General features: G+C 42.0%; 1 protein-coding gene across 4 annotated transcripts in view; it reads right to left on the bottom strand.

Moving 5' to 3' along the window:
• Positions 1-18113, bottom strand: part of NCOA7 (nuclear receptor coactivator 7) — a 95663-nt gene that overhangs the window by 20779 nt on the left and 56771 nt on the right. For all 4 annotated transcript variants that reach the window (XM_065631614.1, XM_065631618.1, XM_065631615.1 and 1 more), the window contains 5 exons: positions 6575-6654; positions 5605-5712; positions 4185-4286; positions 2984-3109; positions 486-670 (listed from right to left, as the gene is read on the bottom strand). In XM_065631614.1, the coding sequence (XP_065487686.1) occupies positions 486-670; positions 2984-3109; positions 4185-4286; positions 5605-5712; positions 6575-6654 (601 nt within the window). The remainder of the gene's footprint in view (positions 1-485; positions 671-2983; positions 3110-4184; positions 4287-5604; positions 5713-6574; positions 6655-18113) is intronic.

Below are 18113 nucleotides of genomic sequence, written 5' to 3'. Positions count from 1 at the left end.
ATCAATGCATTTCTGGTTCTGAAGTGGAAGTATTCCACAGACTGCTATTTCTGCAAGTACTGAAGTTGGCAGTTAAGGTGCTGTTATCTTCAAGAAAAGTTTTAAATAGTCCTTTCAGATCAGTCCCAGTAACACAGCAAATGGCCCAAATCTAAACCTCTTTACTTTCACCTACATAACCCCAGAGACGGGTCAGTGCAAGAGCCAAACCACAGTATGCGACCAGTGCTTTTAGTTACCATTTTTTACTGGTCTCCTTTGCACTTTGGTTCTCATATTCATGACCCACTTCTATTTACTGCCACTGAAGTGTTCCAAAAAGAAAGCGGAAGAGCAACACAAGTGAATCACTCCTTTGCTGGCACTTTCCTCCTGTGACTTGTTTTATTCTGCTGCATTAAAACTCTTTCCCTCCATTCCCCTCCCTCCTTTTCCATAACCCTTACTGAAAATGTGCAAACATAAGTTCAGGGAACACTCCTTACGATGGCAATGCGTCTTTAATCTTCATGTGAGAGATGTCATTGTAGAGAGCTATTGAGACAACCTCCTCCATGGGGCAGATGAGCCCATATTCTTCACAGCCATTCTCAATTACCAGAGGATCAGACTTATGTGGGTCAAACATGATATTGTTTGGAGTTACTATCATGACTCCTCCAACTACGCCCTGAAATAGGAGAAGAAAAAGTTAGCACATCACATGTAATTCACTTATCATTTGAGATTGGATTTTAGGCTACTATCCTACAAAGAAAAACCTTTCTCCTGCCTCTTTATACCCCATCATGCAATGTTTGCCAACAAATTATTTTTGGTTTCCAACGGCATCAAGTCAGACATTGTGAGGAGAGCAAAGAAAAAAATTAGCCAAGTTCCTCGCTAATAAGGAAGAACATCTGAACTATTCAACTTCCAGTGCTGGCTGCTACAAGCTAAAACTGCAAATTGTTAATCAATCTCAGACAAAATAGATTAGTGTATTAAAAAAAAGTACTATTTTGTTCTAGATGCAGCCACCCTCATTTGATACATGAATTTATATGCAACCAGCACACCTGAAGGCAGTCTTACTCATGGGAAATGTCAAGGTTACCATGCTAAGGTATGTTATAGGTCCTCTTGATCTGCTCTCCCAGAGACACATGCAAAAAGCTTCTATATATAGGGACCTAATATGAATCAGCCTCTCCTGATCTAGAAGCAGCTTCTTCCACTGATCCAAGCATATTTTGCACAGCTGTAGAAGACACAAGCTGTAGAAGTGCTCTAGCCGTGGATTCACTAAGAGCCATTCAGCATCCAACCCATGACAACTGACCATTTTTCAAGGTTGTCAAATGAGAGTCCCAATGCCTTGCTCCTGCACCCTCTCTTCCAGATGAGCTACACAATTCACCAGACCAACTCAGAAGCTGTGCATAGATCATGACATCTGACAAACAGGAGCCACAGATCAACGGGAACGACCTACACTGCAGATACTATTAATTATCCAAGGTCATCTGCAAGGGAAGGCAAGGAGACTAACAAATAGGTAGGTAAAAGACCACAAGCTTGGTTTGTTTGTTTGTTTGTTTTTTACATCAGGGAGATGCCAAGCTGATGGCTTGGCACTGGCAAAGTGAGTACATGTGTGCCTGCTCCTTTGTAAAGCAAAGTCTGTATGAATTTCCCATTTGCTTCTTCTGCATGACTCATGTACACATGTCTGGTTTGTGTCTGAATGAAAGAATCGAGTGCAGAGGCTTCTCTCACAGGTATGTAAGTCTAGTTAGCCAGAAGAGCAATCCATCAGTAGGCTCTGCTTCCTACCCAGCTACTGCAGGAAGGCAGGCAACAAGGGATTTTAGCTACACTGGCAAAGAAGCTGGCCCACTTTTAATTGTTCTGACCACAAATTACTTTTTCAGTTCTGCAGCCACAAAATTGGCAACCTGTATCCTTTGCACCTAGCAAGCATCACATAACAAAGCGACAGTTTTGCCCTAATTTACGTGTGAGACATCAAGTAGCCCTTTGTTGCTTTCTACAAAATAGCAGACTGAAAAATTGCAGAGTGGTTAAATACAGTCTACATCCACTTAATGTGAGAAGAAGCCAAGAACTGCAGGTGTAAACACATCCATCTTACAAAAGTCAGCAGTAAGGGAAAAATATGTTTGAACTACAATGGTTAGCATCTCCAGTGTTATAAATTCCAGAGAACTTGAAAACCCAAACATGCAGAAATCTAACTGAAACCAGAGTGAACAAGAGGAGATACATCAGAGCAGATAGTTCAAGAAGACAGAGTACTGCAACCTTGAGAAGAAAAGAGGGTTAAAATACTGCCCAGTCCTTGTGCCTTTGCTTCTAAAACAGCAGCTGTAAAATTTAGTGTTGCAGTCCCAGTGGGAACATGTACGTTACAAGAATGCTTGCAAGAAAAAGAAAGAGAAGGTTGCATCATGCAATTTTTATCTCTTTATTAGGGTTTGCATGACATTCACTAGCAAGTACAGAAGCAACATGGACCTATTTGGAAACGCTGCTCTGGAAACAGTTAAAATTTAGCTTAAAGACATAAATGAAATAGATAAGCATGTGCTCATTTTATTAAGCTGTTGCACAATTTCATGGAACCAGACAACTAATCCTGACACGTCATAACTCTGAAGTACAGTTGTTCCTGTGTATCCAGCAATATGCTCTTAAACAGATAATTCTGGTAGACATGGTAAGGGAATGATGATGAGTGGAAGAGCTATTCTCTCATAAAGCAACTATCGTAACAGGTTAAACAACCGAAAGAACAAAATGATCCAGCATATTACCGTGGTACCAATAAACACAGCAGTGACAGATAAAGCCACCATAACATTAATGTTCTTTACAAATATGGAGCACGTTTGACTCCCCCAGTATGCATCTTTCACTCATCCAAACAAGATTTTGCTTTCAAAGAATCTCAAACAATACCCAAAAGCCAGGTTCCACCTACCTTACCATCTGTGAAGTAACGACAATTCATTTTTAAAAACTTGACAACCACAGGCTCATCCTCTTCTGAAGTAGAGGACAGAACTCTCTCAACCGGTTTGAGGGCCTTTCTTGCCAAATCAGCATCCTTAAAAAAGAAAAAGTTCAGTGCAGAGCAACAGGACCAGAATCATATACTTTTTGATTTTGGACAACTAAAAGGCCAGGTCCAACCAACTGTTTTCCTTTTGCTTAAGGAAGAAATGTGGTGGTCATGTATGCATTTATGTATGTATGTACGTATGTGTGGACACTTCTCGTAGTATCCTGTATGGAAGAAAAACTTTGTAACATTACAAAAAACCTCCATACAAACAACAGGCAAGAAATGAAAAATGACCAGTCAGCTCACCAAATTTCAGTGAGGTATTCCCATTAGGAGAGGGCCAGTCCTGCCACCTCATCTATACTGCAGAGCTCTGCACACAGTGCACTGGCGTGATTCCCCATGCAGGTGGCACGGAGGTGTAAGACTGAAGTTAAACACACTTATTTACTCCAGGCTTCCCTCCACTTTCCTTTTCATTAGTTATGGATTTGAAATGTCTACTTGCTTTAGCACCAGCAGGTAGACAGCTAAACTTCCTAAAACGACTTATCTAAAATCATCATGGCCAATCACCCTTCTAAGGAAAATGAAGGATCAGCTATGCCAAGGCCTTTCACAAAGACTAAATCCAGCAGTCTTGTCTATGTAAGACAAGTCTATAGAAGGTTCCACCATAATATGCTTAACTAGAAGGAAACGGACTGCTCAGACTAAACTAACAGGCTCTGTGCTGAAGGATCTCAATGCAAGATCAAGGCTCTGGACTGCAGAGCAGCACAGAAACCTCTGGGGTGAAACACTAAATAATTCTTCACATTTAACTTTCTCTTGTTTAAAAACTACACACTACACCATTTTCAATTGCCTTCATAAACTCTGGGCCAACTGAACTTGTACTTGGTTTCTACGCTCAGACAGAATTCCCTTAATTTGGAATATTTTAAAGAGATGGTAAATTTTATAGTACAACAAATTAAAATTGTTACTCAATACACTACACAAAAGGCTGGAACTGTAACCTCAAAAACCTGTTATTTACATAGCCCTGAGTATCAGCCTCGGAATCAGAAATTACATTGTGAGTTTAAGACCAGTGAGCCAATGTTTGACTTACAGGGAGTTTATCATATTCGGCATCTGATGATGAGGGAGAAACAGGAGCGCCAGGACTGAATGAAGACAGCCTCGCAGAGCTTGTTTCTGGCACAAAGAGAATCTAAATACAAACGCATATGTCAAAACGGTAAGACACAAGCTTTAAAAAGTTATTCACTATAAATACTACATTCTACTAGAAAGACAAATCAATATTGATCTCTCGCGATTGCAACACACTCCTTAACAACTACTTATTCTAGAGTCCTTCATAGGTGGTGATGGCAGGGCACATGCAGGTAAATTAATTACAGGATCTAGCTCTACATTTTGTTTTGAGACAGAAGCAAGAAAATAAAACTTTTTCCACAGAATGAGTACCTCCTTTTTTCCCCAAATTTACAATCCCAGGTTGTCTTGCAACTATCGCAACTACAAAACAAGTAACTGTAAAATGACTATTAATAGTCAATAACCTGTAACAGCAAACTGGGGTCCAAAGATAAGGCCACTGCTGAAGATGGGGGATTTTCAGTGCTAGAAGTTCATAACACTTCACTATAGGTTGTCTGTTTCCAAAAACATATCTGCATCTCCAAATTTAAGAGCATATTCCTTATTTGAACCAGTATTTTAGCATCATGTACATTAAAAAACAAACAAAAAAGAAAACACTCTTGCACTAATATGTGTATATAAAATTATAATGCTTTATTTGAATTTTCACATTCCCTCACAGTGAACATTCCAGATTTTTAGTAGCGCAGTACTAAAATTGCACTACAGCTCTAGACCTCCATCCCAAATAAAACTGTCAAAGCAAAGAAAGACACTTCTAAAGGTAAAAAATTGTTCAGAGCTTAGTTTTAAACTAGAAGTGTTTACAAAAATAAAACCATTTTCCTAATCTGGACACTTCAGCCTCTTCATGTCTGTGAAGCAGAAGTAGAGATCTGCTCTTCATGAACCAGGTGTTTGCCTTCACGTTTGCATTTCCATTACTTGACTCTCCCAAAAACAGTCTATCTCCATTTATTTCTCATCTTGCAGAAGACTGACTCATTCCCAACACAATGGCAAAGAGCCATTTCAATTACTGTATCTAGCTCTCAAATTCTTTAATGTATTATATATAGCATTTATCTAGGCTTCCCAAGACTCTTGCAACAGCTACATTACCCTCTTGAGCTTCAGAGTCATCTTTAAGCTTTAGTGACAGAAAATAGATAACAGAAGTCAGATATGGCAATTACAAGACTCCCTCCCAAACTCCAGGTGACGATGTAGTAAGTTCCCCTTTGAGGGATTTAAATTACTGTCCATTATCTTTGTACCCAAGTACCTAAAAGATATGTGAAAGTAGTAAAAAGCTTTTAAATACATAGCAAATAATCACATTTTGAGTATTAAAAACCCCCCACCAAACATAAAATATTTACCTGGCCTGGCACAATTGTCTGCGTGAAAAGCTTATTGAGCTCCACAAGCTTGTTTGGGGTGATGTTAAACTTTAATGCTATGCTGTTTATGGTGTCCTGATTTCCAGCCTGAAGAAAGAGTCGAAGCTTAAGATACCATAGTGAACACGTTCACCGCACCAGCTGAACTAAAACTGTCTAACAGACTGTTCACAGGGAATAGATTTGATGATATCAACACACCCTCTGTTTAATAGCTTACGTGATGAGCTAGTGTCAATAAAAATACAAAAATATTCTTTTATACTATACAGTAGATAAAACGGAGAGATGTTACCGATGTTTCTCACAAAACTTGAAAGCAGCATGACCTTATTTAGAAGTGGCCTGGCAAGCGAGCAAAGGACATGCGCTGGAAAGCTTATAACACCCTCAACAGTCGCAAAACATCAGCCATTTGTACTGTTCCCAGCTGGGACAGGTGCCTCCCACAGCTGCTCCGCATGATGAGCAGTTCAGGTCCCCGTGGTGTTTGGGGACCTGGCCGGCTCACCCAGACTTTCTGGGCAGAGCTGGTTCTCTGAGCCACTGCGGCAGCACCGCTGAGCCCCGCTCCAGCTTAAAGAAAGAGGTCTCACATCGTCTCAGCACCAAGCACAGGCCAACCACCTGGTGACCTAAGCAACACCGTGGAATGGAAGTATTTTTCAGATAACAAAACCGATTGTTCTATCAAAGTGCCATGGTGCAGAAGTAAAAATAGGACTGGCAGCTGTGAGAAGAAGCAGAGGACCTGGGTGGAACAGTGGTTCAGGATATGAGCCTCACTCTCCCCGCACAGTGATATCTGGAGTGATCCCTATTGAGACAGGTACAAACTGCAGCCAGGATTCACTTAGGGCTTTCAGTTTTGTGCCACTGGCTTCCTCTCGACCTCAACAACCCCACTTTCAAAAAGCAGACAGGAACAAAGCAAAACACCAATACTTACGGTATATTCTATGGTACCATGGGGTTTCTGAGAAACCATTTTTTTCTCTTTCTTCTCATTGGTTTTGTTTTGATTGTCATCTAAAGAGAAAAAAAATATTCAAGTAATTGACTTTCAAGGTGTTTGCCTATCAACATGTTTTGAAAGAGATCTACAGGATATGCAAATTGCAGCTATGAACAGGAACAAGACGACACATCAAAAGTATCTATTAGGCCTTAAAATTGCATTGCAAGGCAAGAGAAACTTCAAGTACAGCAGGTTTAGTAATCATTCAGACACTCTGCAATAGTCATGTATCTATTGTACCGTATCAATACAGAACTGCTCCCATGTTTTTCTCCGTGATTCCTACACAATTTAGCTGTTGGATACAAGTACATTGTGTGATGAGCTCCTATCAAGGCTGAGGCAGAAACCAGCAGATGAATGTGCGCACTGATACCACACTGATATGACCAGAAGTCCCCACTTCACCACCGGCTTAGGTAGAAACCAGCAGATGAATGTACACACTGATACTGCACTGATATGACCAGAAATCCCCACTTCACCACCGGCTTAGGTAGAAACCAGCAGATGAACGTACACACCGACACTGCACTGGTATGATCAGAAATCCCCACTTCACCACCATTACGCCATATTTAAATACTACTTTAAACTCTGAAGGTAAAAGTATGCCAAGAGTCCTGCAAAACATGCATGGAGTCAAGCATCAGAAAGCATAAAGCTTGTTCAGAAACATTTTCCATCAGCTGTAGTATGCAAAATTCATTGCACTTGCCGAAACCCGTGCAGGACCCAAAAGGCAGGCGTGAGCTCTGAGTGGCGTGGGCAAGGCAGCGATTTCCAATTCTCACCACAGCAGCAGAGGGTGAGCAAAGCCAAGGATTGGGGAGGATGCCAGCTGCCCGGCCAGCCCCAGCCCCATAGGGCTCACCCTCCACACCCAGACCCACATACTTGGGGGGGGACGATGGCGACACGCAGCCCCAGCTCCAGGAGCGGGGCTGGGATGTGGTAAGACCACGCGTGGCTCCCCCAATCACCCAGCCTGCTGGCCCCGGCCCCCCAGAAAGGTCCTGCTGCCTCTGGCAGGGTGCTGCAGCCCAGCCAAGGTGGAGAGAAGCACAAAGACAAGGCAGGGCTGGGCCCGGCACAGCCAGCAGCCGGGGCCAGGAGCAGGGGGACGCTGGCCTCCTGGGGGACCCTTCCTGCAGCCCAAGCCGGCGGCTCTGGAAGGAGGTCGGGGAGGAAAGGACGGGGAATGGCAGCGCAGGGCCTCTGCCTCGCATTCTGGCTCCGCTGCAGCCTTTGCTGTTTCCAGAGAGCAAGAGGCAGATTCTAACAAGAAGGGCGAAGACCTTGCCTGCCCCACTGTAATGTACACAAGCAGAAAGGAGGTGCCCAGAAGAGCACTGCTGCTGACCCTTCTGCCGGGCCGTTTCACAGAGAGATTATTGCTGGCGGCTGCCTCAGCGTCTTCCAGAGGCTACACGGTCAGAGATTGTCTCCTCCAGCCAACAGAGCCTCAGGAGAGCCCAGGTTGGTGCACGAGGCTGGACACACACCCAGGTGTTACTGCAGGGGTACTGCAGCCACGGGCAGCACCGTGGTCAGTAACTGATGCAACAGAGAGTAAAGACATTTCTCACACAATGTAATAGATACAGAAAGCACGCAGGCCCTAAACACACGCAATTTAAGAACATGTGGATAGTACACGTGGCATGAAGGACAGAGGTAGGAAGAGGAAGATCAGGACAATGCCAGCCTGATAGCATTTCGGAACAGAGCATCACTCAATGATCTCAGACATTCCATTTCTGAGACTGGAGACCCACAGTAAAACTTTTAAAATTAGTATTCTTGCTGCCTTTTTCTGACCATTTGTATTTCTACCATTGTTACACCATCTTCCTTTCACCAAAGCCAAAGCAGTCTGTAATGAAGGATGGCAAAACAAGTAATGACAACCTTAGCAGAGCACAGTATTAAACCATCAGAAACAATGCCAATATGACAGACAAAGAAGTGACAAGTAGTGGATGTTTCCCTAGTCCGTTATTTACGTAGAACTGCCAATATGGACATATTCCTGCCTGAAGAAACTTTCCTAACTAACGATGATTGTCAATAAAGGTTAATAAATCCTAAATAAGCCGAACAATTAGATGGATTGCTTTTCTTTCACATCTATGTGCAAGAATACACATTGTATAGCCTGTTTAGCTACAGGTTAAAAGGGGCAGTCACAGCCTGTGAACCTACCAGTCTTCCGAAACCAAACCTGACACTTCTTGCTTGGAATGGATGAAGTTTTTCTTCCTTTCTTTTTTTGAGTCCCACCAACAAGAGGTTCTGGACACCGTCCTTACACTGAGCATAGATATTTGGCAGGCTTCGGCAATTCCAAACCACACTGTATCACTTTGAATAGTGGAAAGTCTTAACTAGTCTATGTTTTTAATTGTGCATGTAAAGCTTTAAAGTCATAAAAGATTCAGACCTTCAGAGGAAAAAATTCCAGTGAATCCATTAAATCTGACAGATACTGCTAACCTCACTTACTGTATATGTAGCGAGGCCACGGTCACAAATTATGTTCTGCATGAATGGTTACAGTGGAGGGGGTGGGAAGCTTGGCAAAGCAAGCAAAACACCACAATATACGATTTCCGTAATTCCCTTATCCTTCCTCATTTCTCCTTCAGGAAGCCAAATGTTTTCTGACACAATCTGAAGGCAGCTAGCTCTAGTAGTAGTCTCAAAGGCACCCAGAGCACAGCAAGCGTGATGGAGTCCTTGGTCACCGCATTTCTTTCAGACACATCTAGATGTAAGAGTTGTACCTCTCCACAGGCTTTAAAATAAAAGCCACTGGATACTTTTTGAACTTAGATATTTGCTTAGTGGGGAAGTGACTCACGGTTCTGCCTCCCAAGTTTTCCTGCGCTGCATGTACACTGAAGATGGGATCATACAACCATGAGAACTGACTGGGTGTTAATGCAAATTTCATCACATTGCATTTCTAGGAAAAGGGTGGATGGGGCGGACTGAGCCTATCTGTGATTTAAGGAAATATGTCAAATAAGATTTATGTAAAAATAGTAAAATAAATGAGCAATGAGAAGAAGAATGCCAATCGAGAACAGTCAAGAAAATACAGGCCTATTGAAAATGGAGAGGTCTAGAATGGATTTTTTTTTCTGCTCTTATTGATGCATTTATACGTAACTTGGTTTCCTAGCAGAATATTTTGCAAGACTAATTTCATTTTGTAATGCTATGGGAAACATTACAAAAAAGAGTTACCTTGGAAAGCAACTACTGAAGGAGTGTGACAAAGAGGTCAATCAGTTTATCATCCAAAGGACCTTGACGCAAGATAGGAGAATTACGCCTCTGCCACTCTGTAAATAGCTGTATAAGTAGATAGAACAGGTCAAGAACTAACAAGAGTATCCCAGGCTGCTTACACTGACGTACAATGTGTCACTGCAAGACAATACCATCATCACCAATGTTAGGGACCAACCTGCTGGCAGCCGAAACCAGTGCAAGGTATCACAGCACTGGCAGTGACAGCTGAACCTGCCTGACAGTTCCCGGAGCCACCAGTCAGGCTGATGTCTGGTAACGCCAGCAGGAATTCTGAAGTTAACAAGGGGCCAAAGAACTGACCACTTCCCACACCAGATAAACTCAGTAGCCTCAGAGAATAGAGGCAATGGCACACTTGGACCAAAAGTCCATTTTACTCATTAATGTCCGTCTTACCAAACACTTAGGTAGCATGTAAATAGAGAAATCTTTTCCTTGATCAGCCCCCTTGGCTTCTAGAAATCATGGAGTTCCCAGGGCAGAAGAGCAGCATCCACTGAACTGCCCTGTCCCTTCAAGACCTCCACACTGCTCCTATTGCCAATGAACCCACAGTACCGTGATGTGCTACATAAAATAGTGCTTCCTTTCTTGTACTTGATGCTTTATTTCACTGAGCCTCCTAATTAATGTTATTTTAAGGATGAACAAATAAATATTCACTTTCTGCATACCATTCATGACGTCACAGATTTCCAACATCCTCTCTTAGTTATTTCACTTTTTCAGGTTGATTAATACTAGCACACTTTAGACTCTCTTATCACACAGGCTGCCGTTCTCATTCATTTTTCTTCTCCTACTATAACCTTTTTGAGATGGAGGAAGGAAAACCACATGCAGATTTTAAGATATGAAAAACCTATTAATTTGCACAATGACATAATGAGGGTTTTCTTAAAACTGTAAGATACTAGTCATATTTTTCCACATCGCCAGGTATGTCACTGCTGTCATGGGGAGGAAGTAGAGAGAGAAAACAAAGACAGGACGTGGGGGCAAGACAAGGCTATCGTGAGAGGTAACAGGTTTCTGATAGAGTAATGACTATACGTGGAAAAACGACAGAAGTCTTTCGGACCACGAACATGCTTTTCAGGTCTGAAAAGGACCAGGCTTTGCTGTTAAATACACATTAGGAGCAAGTTAAGATATGTATCAACTGGACAGGAGAATCGCTCCCAGCTGCAATGATAATATCTGTCTTTTTTACCCTTAAATAAACTGGTTACACACACTTCTCTTTTATGCTGGTGAAAATGTCCTACATGGTGCAAATGTTTTGTGTCCTAAGCCTCTCTGAGATAGACTGAGTGCACGGACAAACATCTTCAGCTGTCTGTGAATCAAAACAAAGATCACATTCTCTTTTGGGTTTGAGGCAGAACTAAAACACATACTGAGACTGTTTTTATACAGCTGTTTAGATTTCAAGAAACATTTTTGTTTGTCCGTAGGGAACGTTATGTACAAAAATGTAATTATCCTGAACATCTCTCCAAGGGAGTGGTTTATGTTTCAAGATGCGAAAGGAAAACAGTTAAGAGAAAACAATCTCACTTCTGCTAGTTGTATTTTGGGGAATGTTCATACAGTTTTTCATAAAATCATGAATATTTTGGGTTGAAAGGGACCTTTAAAGGTCATCTAGTCCAACCTCCTGCAATGAGCAGGGACATCTTCAACTAGATCAGGTTGCTCAGAGCCCCATCCAGCCTGGCCTTGAATGTTTCCAGGGATGGGGCATCTACCACCTCTCTGGACTTGGAAACCAAGTCTCCATGATGCAACTGGAAAGTTTCTGTAAGCAAAGTTCTTGTAGACACAAGTGAATACCTATTTACACAAGAGTGAAATACACATTGAAACTGAGCAAAAAGTTAACAGCTGTTAATTGTATTATTACACCATACACAGCTTTGTTCTTGGAGATGTCACTGACATTGAGATACCAATCCCTGCTTCATTCTGGGTAAGATTTGCGTAAGTGCCTGGGTGAAGTTTTCCAAGAGCAAATTAGGGCTCTGAAGTAACTGCATCCCTCTTGAAGATTTTCTACTAGGGCATTTTGAAGTTTTACTCCTTACTTTATTAGAACTGACAGTTCATGCTGCTATACTATAATACTAGATAGTGTCAAACACCAGACGTGGGTAAAGAGTAGTGTCAAAAGCAAAAGGGACTGCTCAGATGCCTGAAGTTTAACACAAGCTGCACATTTACAGACCTCTGACTTGTCCAAGACTGTACATTGCCAGCTGGGCAAAGAAATTAATTGCAGAGGTAGTCTTCATATTATAAATCAGGTTAATATTTTTAAGTTTGTAGGAGATATATCATTAGCAAATTTATATTTGTTCAATGCAGCTATACAAATGAAAAACAGAAATAAAAGTGGTACGGGAATTAAAAAAAAAACCAAAACCAGGTAATTTTCCTTACACTAAAGGAGAATACTTCAAAGAAAAAGAAAAAAACATATGAACAGTTCTTAAATTAGATTGTATTTTGAGCATGTTAAATAACTGTAAAAGTAACCATACAAGACTTTGAGCTTCAAAACTAAAGTCAATACTGCTTACACAGAGGAAAGCATTTACAGGATGAACCAAACTCCCCCATATGCAAATACTTGAAATAAAATGAAAGAATCACACATCAAGATTCGCTTGATTCCGGTTTAGGAGGTGCGACAGAACAAAACCCACACAGCTACTGAATTGAGTTCAGTGAAGGTGCGGTAGCCCAGAAGATCAGTTTGGTAGCTTACTTTTAAAACGTAGCTTACTTAAAGCAGAAGAAAAGTGTTCGTGCAATGCAGTACAATTACACAAAGATATCCAGGACTGGAGTTTCAAAAGATTTATTAAGTTAGACCACAGAGAAGTGCATGACTTTTGAGCTCTGGATTCCTTCAATCTCACATTACGTAGCAGTGACAGTGATGCCCAATTCTTCTTCAGGGCAGACAGAGGTGTGTGGTTTCATAAGCCAAACTAGTGGCTCCTAAGAGGAGGGGAGCTGTTCTCACATCTCTTTCTACCTTGGGCTCCAGCGTTCATCTGATGCCACAGAGACACAACCAATTAAAACAATCAATTATCTCATTTTTTTTTTTCTTTGTTGGTCTAGTGAATTGACTCATCTTACACTTTGTGATCAGATGAATGTCAGTGCCAGTTCAGAGGCAGGGGAAAAAACGTAGTTCAGCGTAGGGGGAGGAAGCACAAGACTTCTCTGTTCAGCAGCAAGGTGTAAATTCACATTGTGGAACATCAGGCTCTTCATAGCACTCGGCTGTACTTTGAAAGTATTGCCTAAGAAAACTATCGCCACCAGACACATGGACACAGTCTAAATCTATCCTGGGCCACTTCCAGGAAGAAATTTTAAAAAGAAAACAATTTTACACAAATGAAACTTGTTTATTATACTTCAAGATTTTGAGGGACAACCAGAAAGACTCAGCATAAAATCAGTTAAGTTTTAGCAACAAATAGGATGGTTGACAAGACAGCAGTAAGAACAAGTAACAGATATAAGAGGGAAGGAAGCCCTCATTAGTTTCAAAATGGAGCTTGATCTGTTTAGTCTCTACAAGGCATTATACAACAACTACTATCTCTGAGGAATTATACAACTATTACTATAGCAGAGAACAAGATCGAAGATACAAACAGCTCCTCTTCACCATGAATCACGTTCATATGTGAGGTTTTAGCCTAAGCAACACTATTTCAAAAGGCAACAGTATACAATTTGGATCTATCCATATTATCATATAAAAACAAGTTTTCTCTTCCTCATTTCTGGGCAGCTCAATTGTTTGGATTATGCTTTAAAACAGAAAATAATTTCTTAGCTTTAATTTCTGTTCAACCTATATTAATTTATTGACTCTCATCCCATCCAAATCTGCCTAACTATCCCAGGGCAAGGTGGCATTTCACCAGGCTCAGTGTCAGCTCTGAGGATGAGAGGGAAGGGAGGGATGGGGCAGGGGGAGAATGAGTGGATGAGAATGAGGAAGGGCAGGGGTGTCTGAAAAAAACAGCCCCACCACAGCTGAAGCAGTTGGGTGGTAGATCCAGGTCCTAACTCTATTCTTTCCTTTAGAAAAGGACAATTACTTGTCTTCTCTCTTCATTTCCGGTCTTACGTCTGATATATGTTATCACAGTTCCTTTTCGAAGGTTGTCTTTAGCTGCTACTGATGCTGTCTAGGTACAAAAACATGTGTCATAATTTTAGCTTTCCATCCCACAGCCAGGTGTCCTTCTGCACACTCCTGCATATAGACAAAGGAGTGGTGAAACAAAAGGAGATCTTGTCACACAAAGCTCTAAGTGTGACATTCAAACGTACATCAACAGAAAACATCAGATGGGAAAATATTTGCAAGTGGTCTGCATTTTTCATACAGGATCTAACTGTACTTACTGTGGAAGTACTTGCAACTATACATTTATTCTGGCCCTGGATAGCCACAGTGAAATACGGACATGCCTGTAACAACAGGAAGCAATCATAATTTCCATGACAGGAGCTTGTTCCCACACACTCTGACTCCTTTGTGGTGTCATCACAACTGTGGACTCTTCCTGGCCTACTTTTCATCTATGTCTATGTCTCTCTCCACTGCTACTTCACCAACCTCCAACAGCCTATGTAAGATGGACTTGGGAGCACACTGTTCACCCGACCTATCCACAAGACAGACCAAAGTCCTGCTTCACATCAACGCCACCTTAGATTAACCGCAGTCATCAGCCAAATACCGCATCTTCAGCTAAGTGCTTCATCCTCCTTCAGAGCAAAAGTTTATGAACCACATCTATCAGCCACAGAAAAGATGGTCTGCAAGTAATGGATGTCTGCTGCCTAAGGGCAGATTAAAAAGCTGCCACCCATGAGGTCTACAGCTATTAGGGAAGTAATTACACAGTGTGCAGGTACACATGCTAGCTTCAACCTAGGAAGAGTGAATAACAGCCAAAGCAAAGATGAAGCAATAGATGCTTCAGCATGTGCTCCTACCAGCTTGGTGAGTATGCACACAACAAGAATCCCAAAACTGCATTATTATATCCTCCCGACTCTTTAGAAAAAGTATGATCTAGTTCCCTGCTAGCATGATTAGCATGATACAAATACACAACGTTAAGTCAGCCTTCTACAGAAATACCAACTTGCAAAAGACAACTCACAGATTCACTCTCCAGAAACCTCCTCCTCATCCAGCATTTGGCTTTACTCATATGAAAGAAATGTGCAGACTCAAGAGTAGAAGCTGTTCATTCTATCATCACTTCTTCCAGTTTCTAGTTCAAGACCATTCGTTCTACCAAAAGACCTCTGTGTTTGACAGTCTTCCTCTAAAATATCCTGCTCTTGCGTGTTTGCGTAGGAAGAAAGACCCTCTTGGGTGCACTGATAAAGCCAGGCAGAGCTGCAGGACAAAATGAACTTTGTGCTTTGCCAGATTTATCAGCCAGTGAGATCCTACTTGTATTACTATACTACATTGCAACAGTGCCCACGGACTCAAAATAGACATCTACAGTCCAAAAAACAGCAAGGTGAATTACATGAAAGTAATAGAAGAAATTACTTTCACTGCTTTTCTTTAAAATCTAGAAGAAAAAAAACTCTAAATTTCCAGTTTGATAAAGACAGTAATAAAGTATCTGGTAAGTGCTCCCTTGGACAGCGTTTTCTCCTACTATTCACTGCATGTGAAAGAGCTTTTCCGGCTAAGTTGGCCACCTGCAGATGTATAGTCCATGCAGGTGTTTGTGCTATCAAATCAAAAACCAGATCAAACTGCACAGCATAGCTGAAGTACGTCAATCCTTGAACGCAGTACAGAAATATGTTGTGTTAGTGGGAACCGCAAGAAGAATGCCACATGTATCCTTAGGTCAGAGAGAGAAGGTCATTCTTATTTTCTGTCACTTGCCCAGATGAGCTGTTCAGACACTTGGAATCTGTGTGGTCAGGAACCCAACTCTTGTATAAATTCTACATCCTGTTTTCAGTTACTGGAGAAAATCCAGGTACAGGAAGGAAAGATTTCACACTGCCTTCCTCAGGTTTCTGCTGGATGGAGTTCATTCAGGCCAAGTTAATAAACAAAATAGTAGGAATGCGAAAAAGCAAAGATTTCCATTAGAAAACACTAGAAATCCCCAACATATAATTTAAACTGCACATTGTTTGTCGTTTGGGTCTTTTTGGTTTTGCTTGTTTCCTTGTTTTAAGAAAAAAATCACCAGATACACATTTCAAAATAAGCAATGCTTAAAAACCAACCATTCACACATCTAATCTCTTCGAGAAATGCACCTTGACAGTGACAAAGGCTTAATGCAGATGACTCCGTGCAGCTCCTCCTGAAAACAGACCCAACATTAGTCCCTCTGGAGCAGTTTAAGCTGCGGCACAAGCAGCTTAAACCAACCTACGATGAAGCTGTTTCCAAAAGGAATTATTCCACCAGCCTTCTTCCTCCACATGTTCCTGCCACCAGCCCTGCACTGGCCAGGGTGACCAGCCGCCAGCCAGGGGAAAGCAGCTCCTGACTCCCTAGGCTGGTGACAGCAGAAGGCCGGGACTGGGACCACCCAGCTGGGTTCAGGAGGAGGACGGGCAGCGCATCCTCTTTTAGCAGCAGCGTGGACACCTTAGATTGGCTTAAACTGGTTATGAAAGTACACCCCAGGAGGAATACGGTGACAACCAGACCTAGTTCCAGGTTTCTTGCAGAAAGATGGAGGTAAAAAGCCTCAGTGATTATTTAAAGAGATTAGGGGATGCAGACAAAAAAGGTTCAGTGAATTTTTACTCACTTTGGGTGTAGGTAGGCTCAGGAGTATTTTGGAGATGGGTGGAAGAGACGTTGCCCACTGGTCTTGCTGTGGTCTGACAGACAGCATTGCTTATGAACCTGTTCAGGTTACGTGTCCATACCTAAATGCATCTGTCACAACACTACCACCATAAACCTTCTGACTATCCCCTACATCAGGAACACCAAGACAATATAGAATGAAGAAAATCAGCCTGTCAACAGAGCAGGGCTTAGGGAACCTGTACTCAGGCATCACAAAAGAAGACTTGTATTTCAGAAAACTGTTAACACTACACATGCTGTTTTCCTTCATTCATTTTGCTTCTTGAACACACAGCAGCTTGCCTGTGAAGGCTATGCCATGCAGTTCAACCAAGACAACATCTCTTCAAAACACATGCTGTACTGCCTTGTCTATTGGTTGGTGATTACAAGGTCATAGGTCAAAAAATACAGATGAAAAATCACAAAGACTCTAAAGATGTGGGACACATGCCCGATTTTCATGTGCAAAGATGACACCAGCATCTGATGTGTTCCTGACTGCCAGCACTTCATCATGCAGATCCTCAGGAGCCACAGAAAAGAGCAACTCAATTTATACTAAGTGCTGATCCCAACCACAATCACAGACACCATGACAGACTGATGAGACACAAGAAGGTGTCAGTATGGAAAGCTGGGAGCAAGATTGTTGTAAACTAAAAAAGATCTTGCGTAATTTTGTATTGTTATTTAAATGCAGATGGAAGGAAGTCTGCTTTTTAGACTTTGTAGGTAAACTTCTGATGGCGTATTTCAAGCACAACATGGGATGTTGTTGAAGAAGAGAAATTAGAAGCCTGCCTTGAGGATACCAGGCTTAAGTTAGGCAGACTCCCTGAGAATGACCCCCACACCTCTGCATGGAGGCTAAAACATTCGCAATATGATTTCAAATGCACTCTCTTGTACTCCTTATGTACTTGGTTTATGAATATTCCTGCCTTAAAGAGAAAAAAAGTCTTGCAAATGTTAACCTCATGTCTGAAACTACAAAGAGAATATTCTGCCTCTTCCCTGTGGGCAGAGATCCCTAGAGAGCTACAGGGTATCACTGGGCAGGGGAGAGACACTACAGCACTGATACACCTGGGCGCTGGAGACAACTGCTCCACAGGCACCTGGGAACAGGTTCTGGAAACCTGGGTGGGTGAAGAGGCAAAAAAATCCAGTCCACCTGGTCAGCAGCCCTCCCAGGAAATGCCAAAGAGAAGAATCGGGAAGAGAGTCCAACCCTTCCCCCCAGGATGAGCTACA

The sequence above is a fragment of the Caloenas nicobarica genome, chromosome 3, assembly GCF_036013445.1.
Source record: "Caloenas nicobarica isolate bCalNic1 chromosome 3, bCalNic1.hap1, whole genome shotgun sequence".
NCBI classification, from domain to species: Eukaryota; Metazoa; Chordata; class Aves; order Columbiformes; family Columbidae; genus Caloenas; species Caloenas nicobarica.
This window is presented reverse-complemented; position numbering and strand designations above follow the sequence as displayed.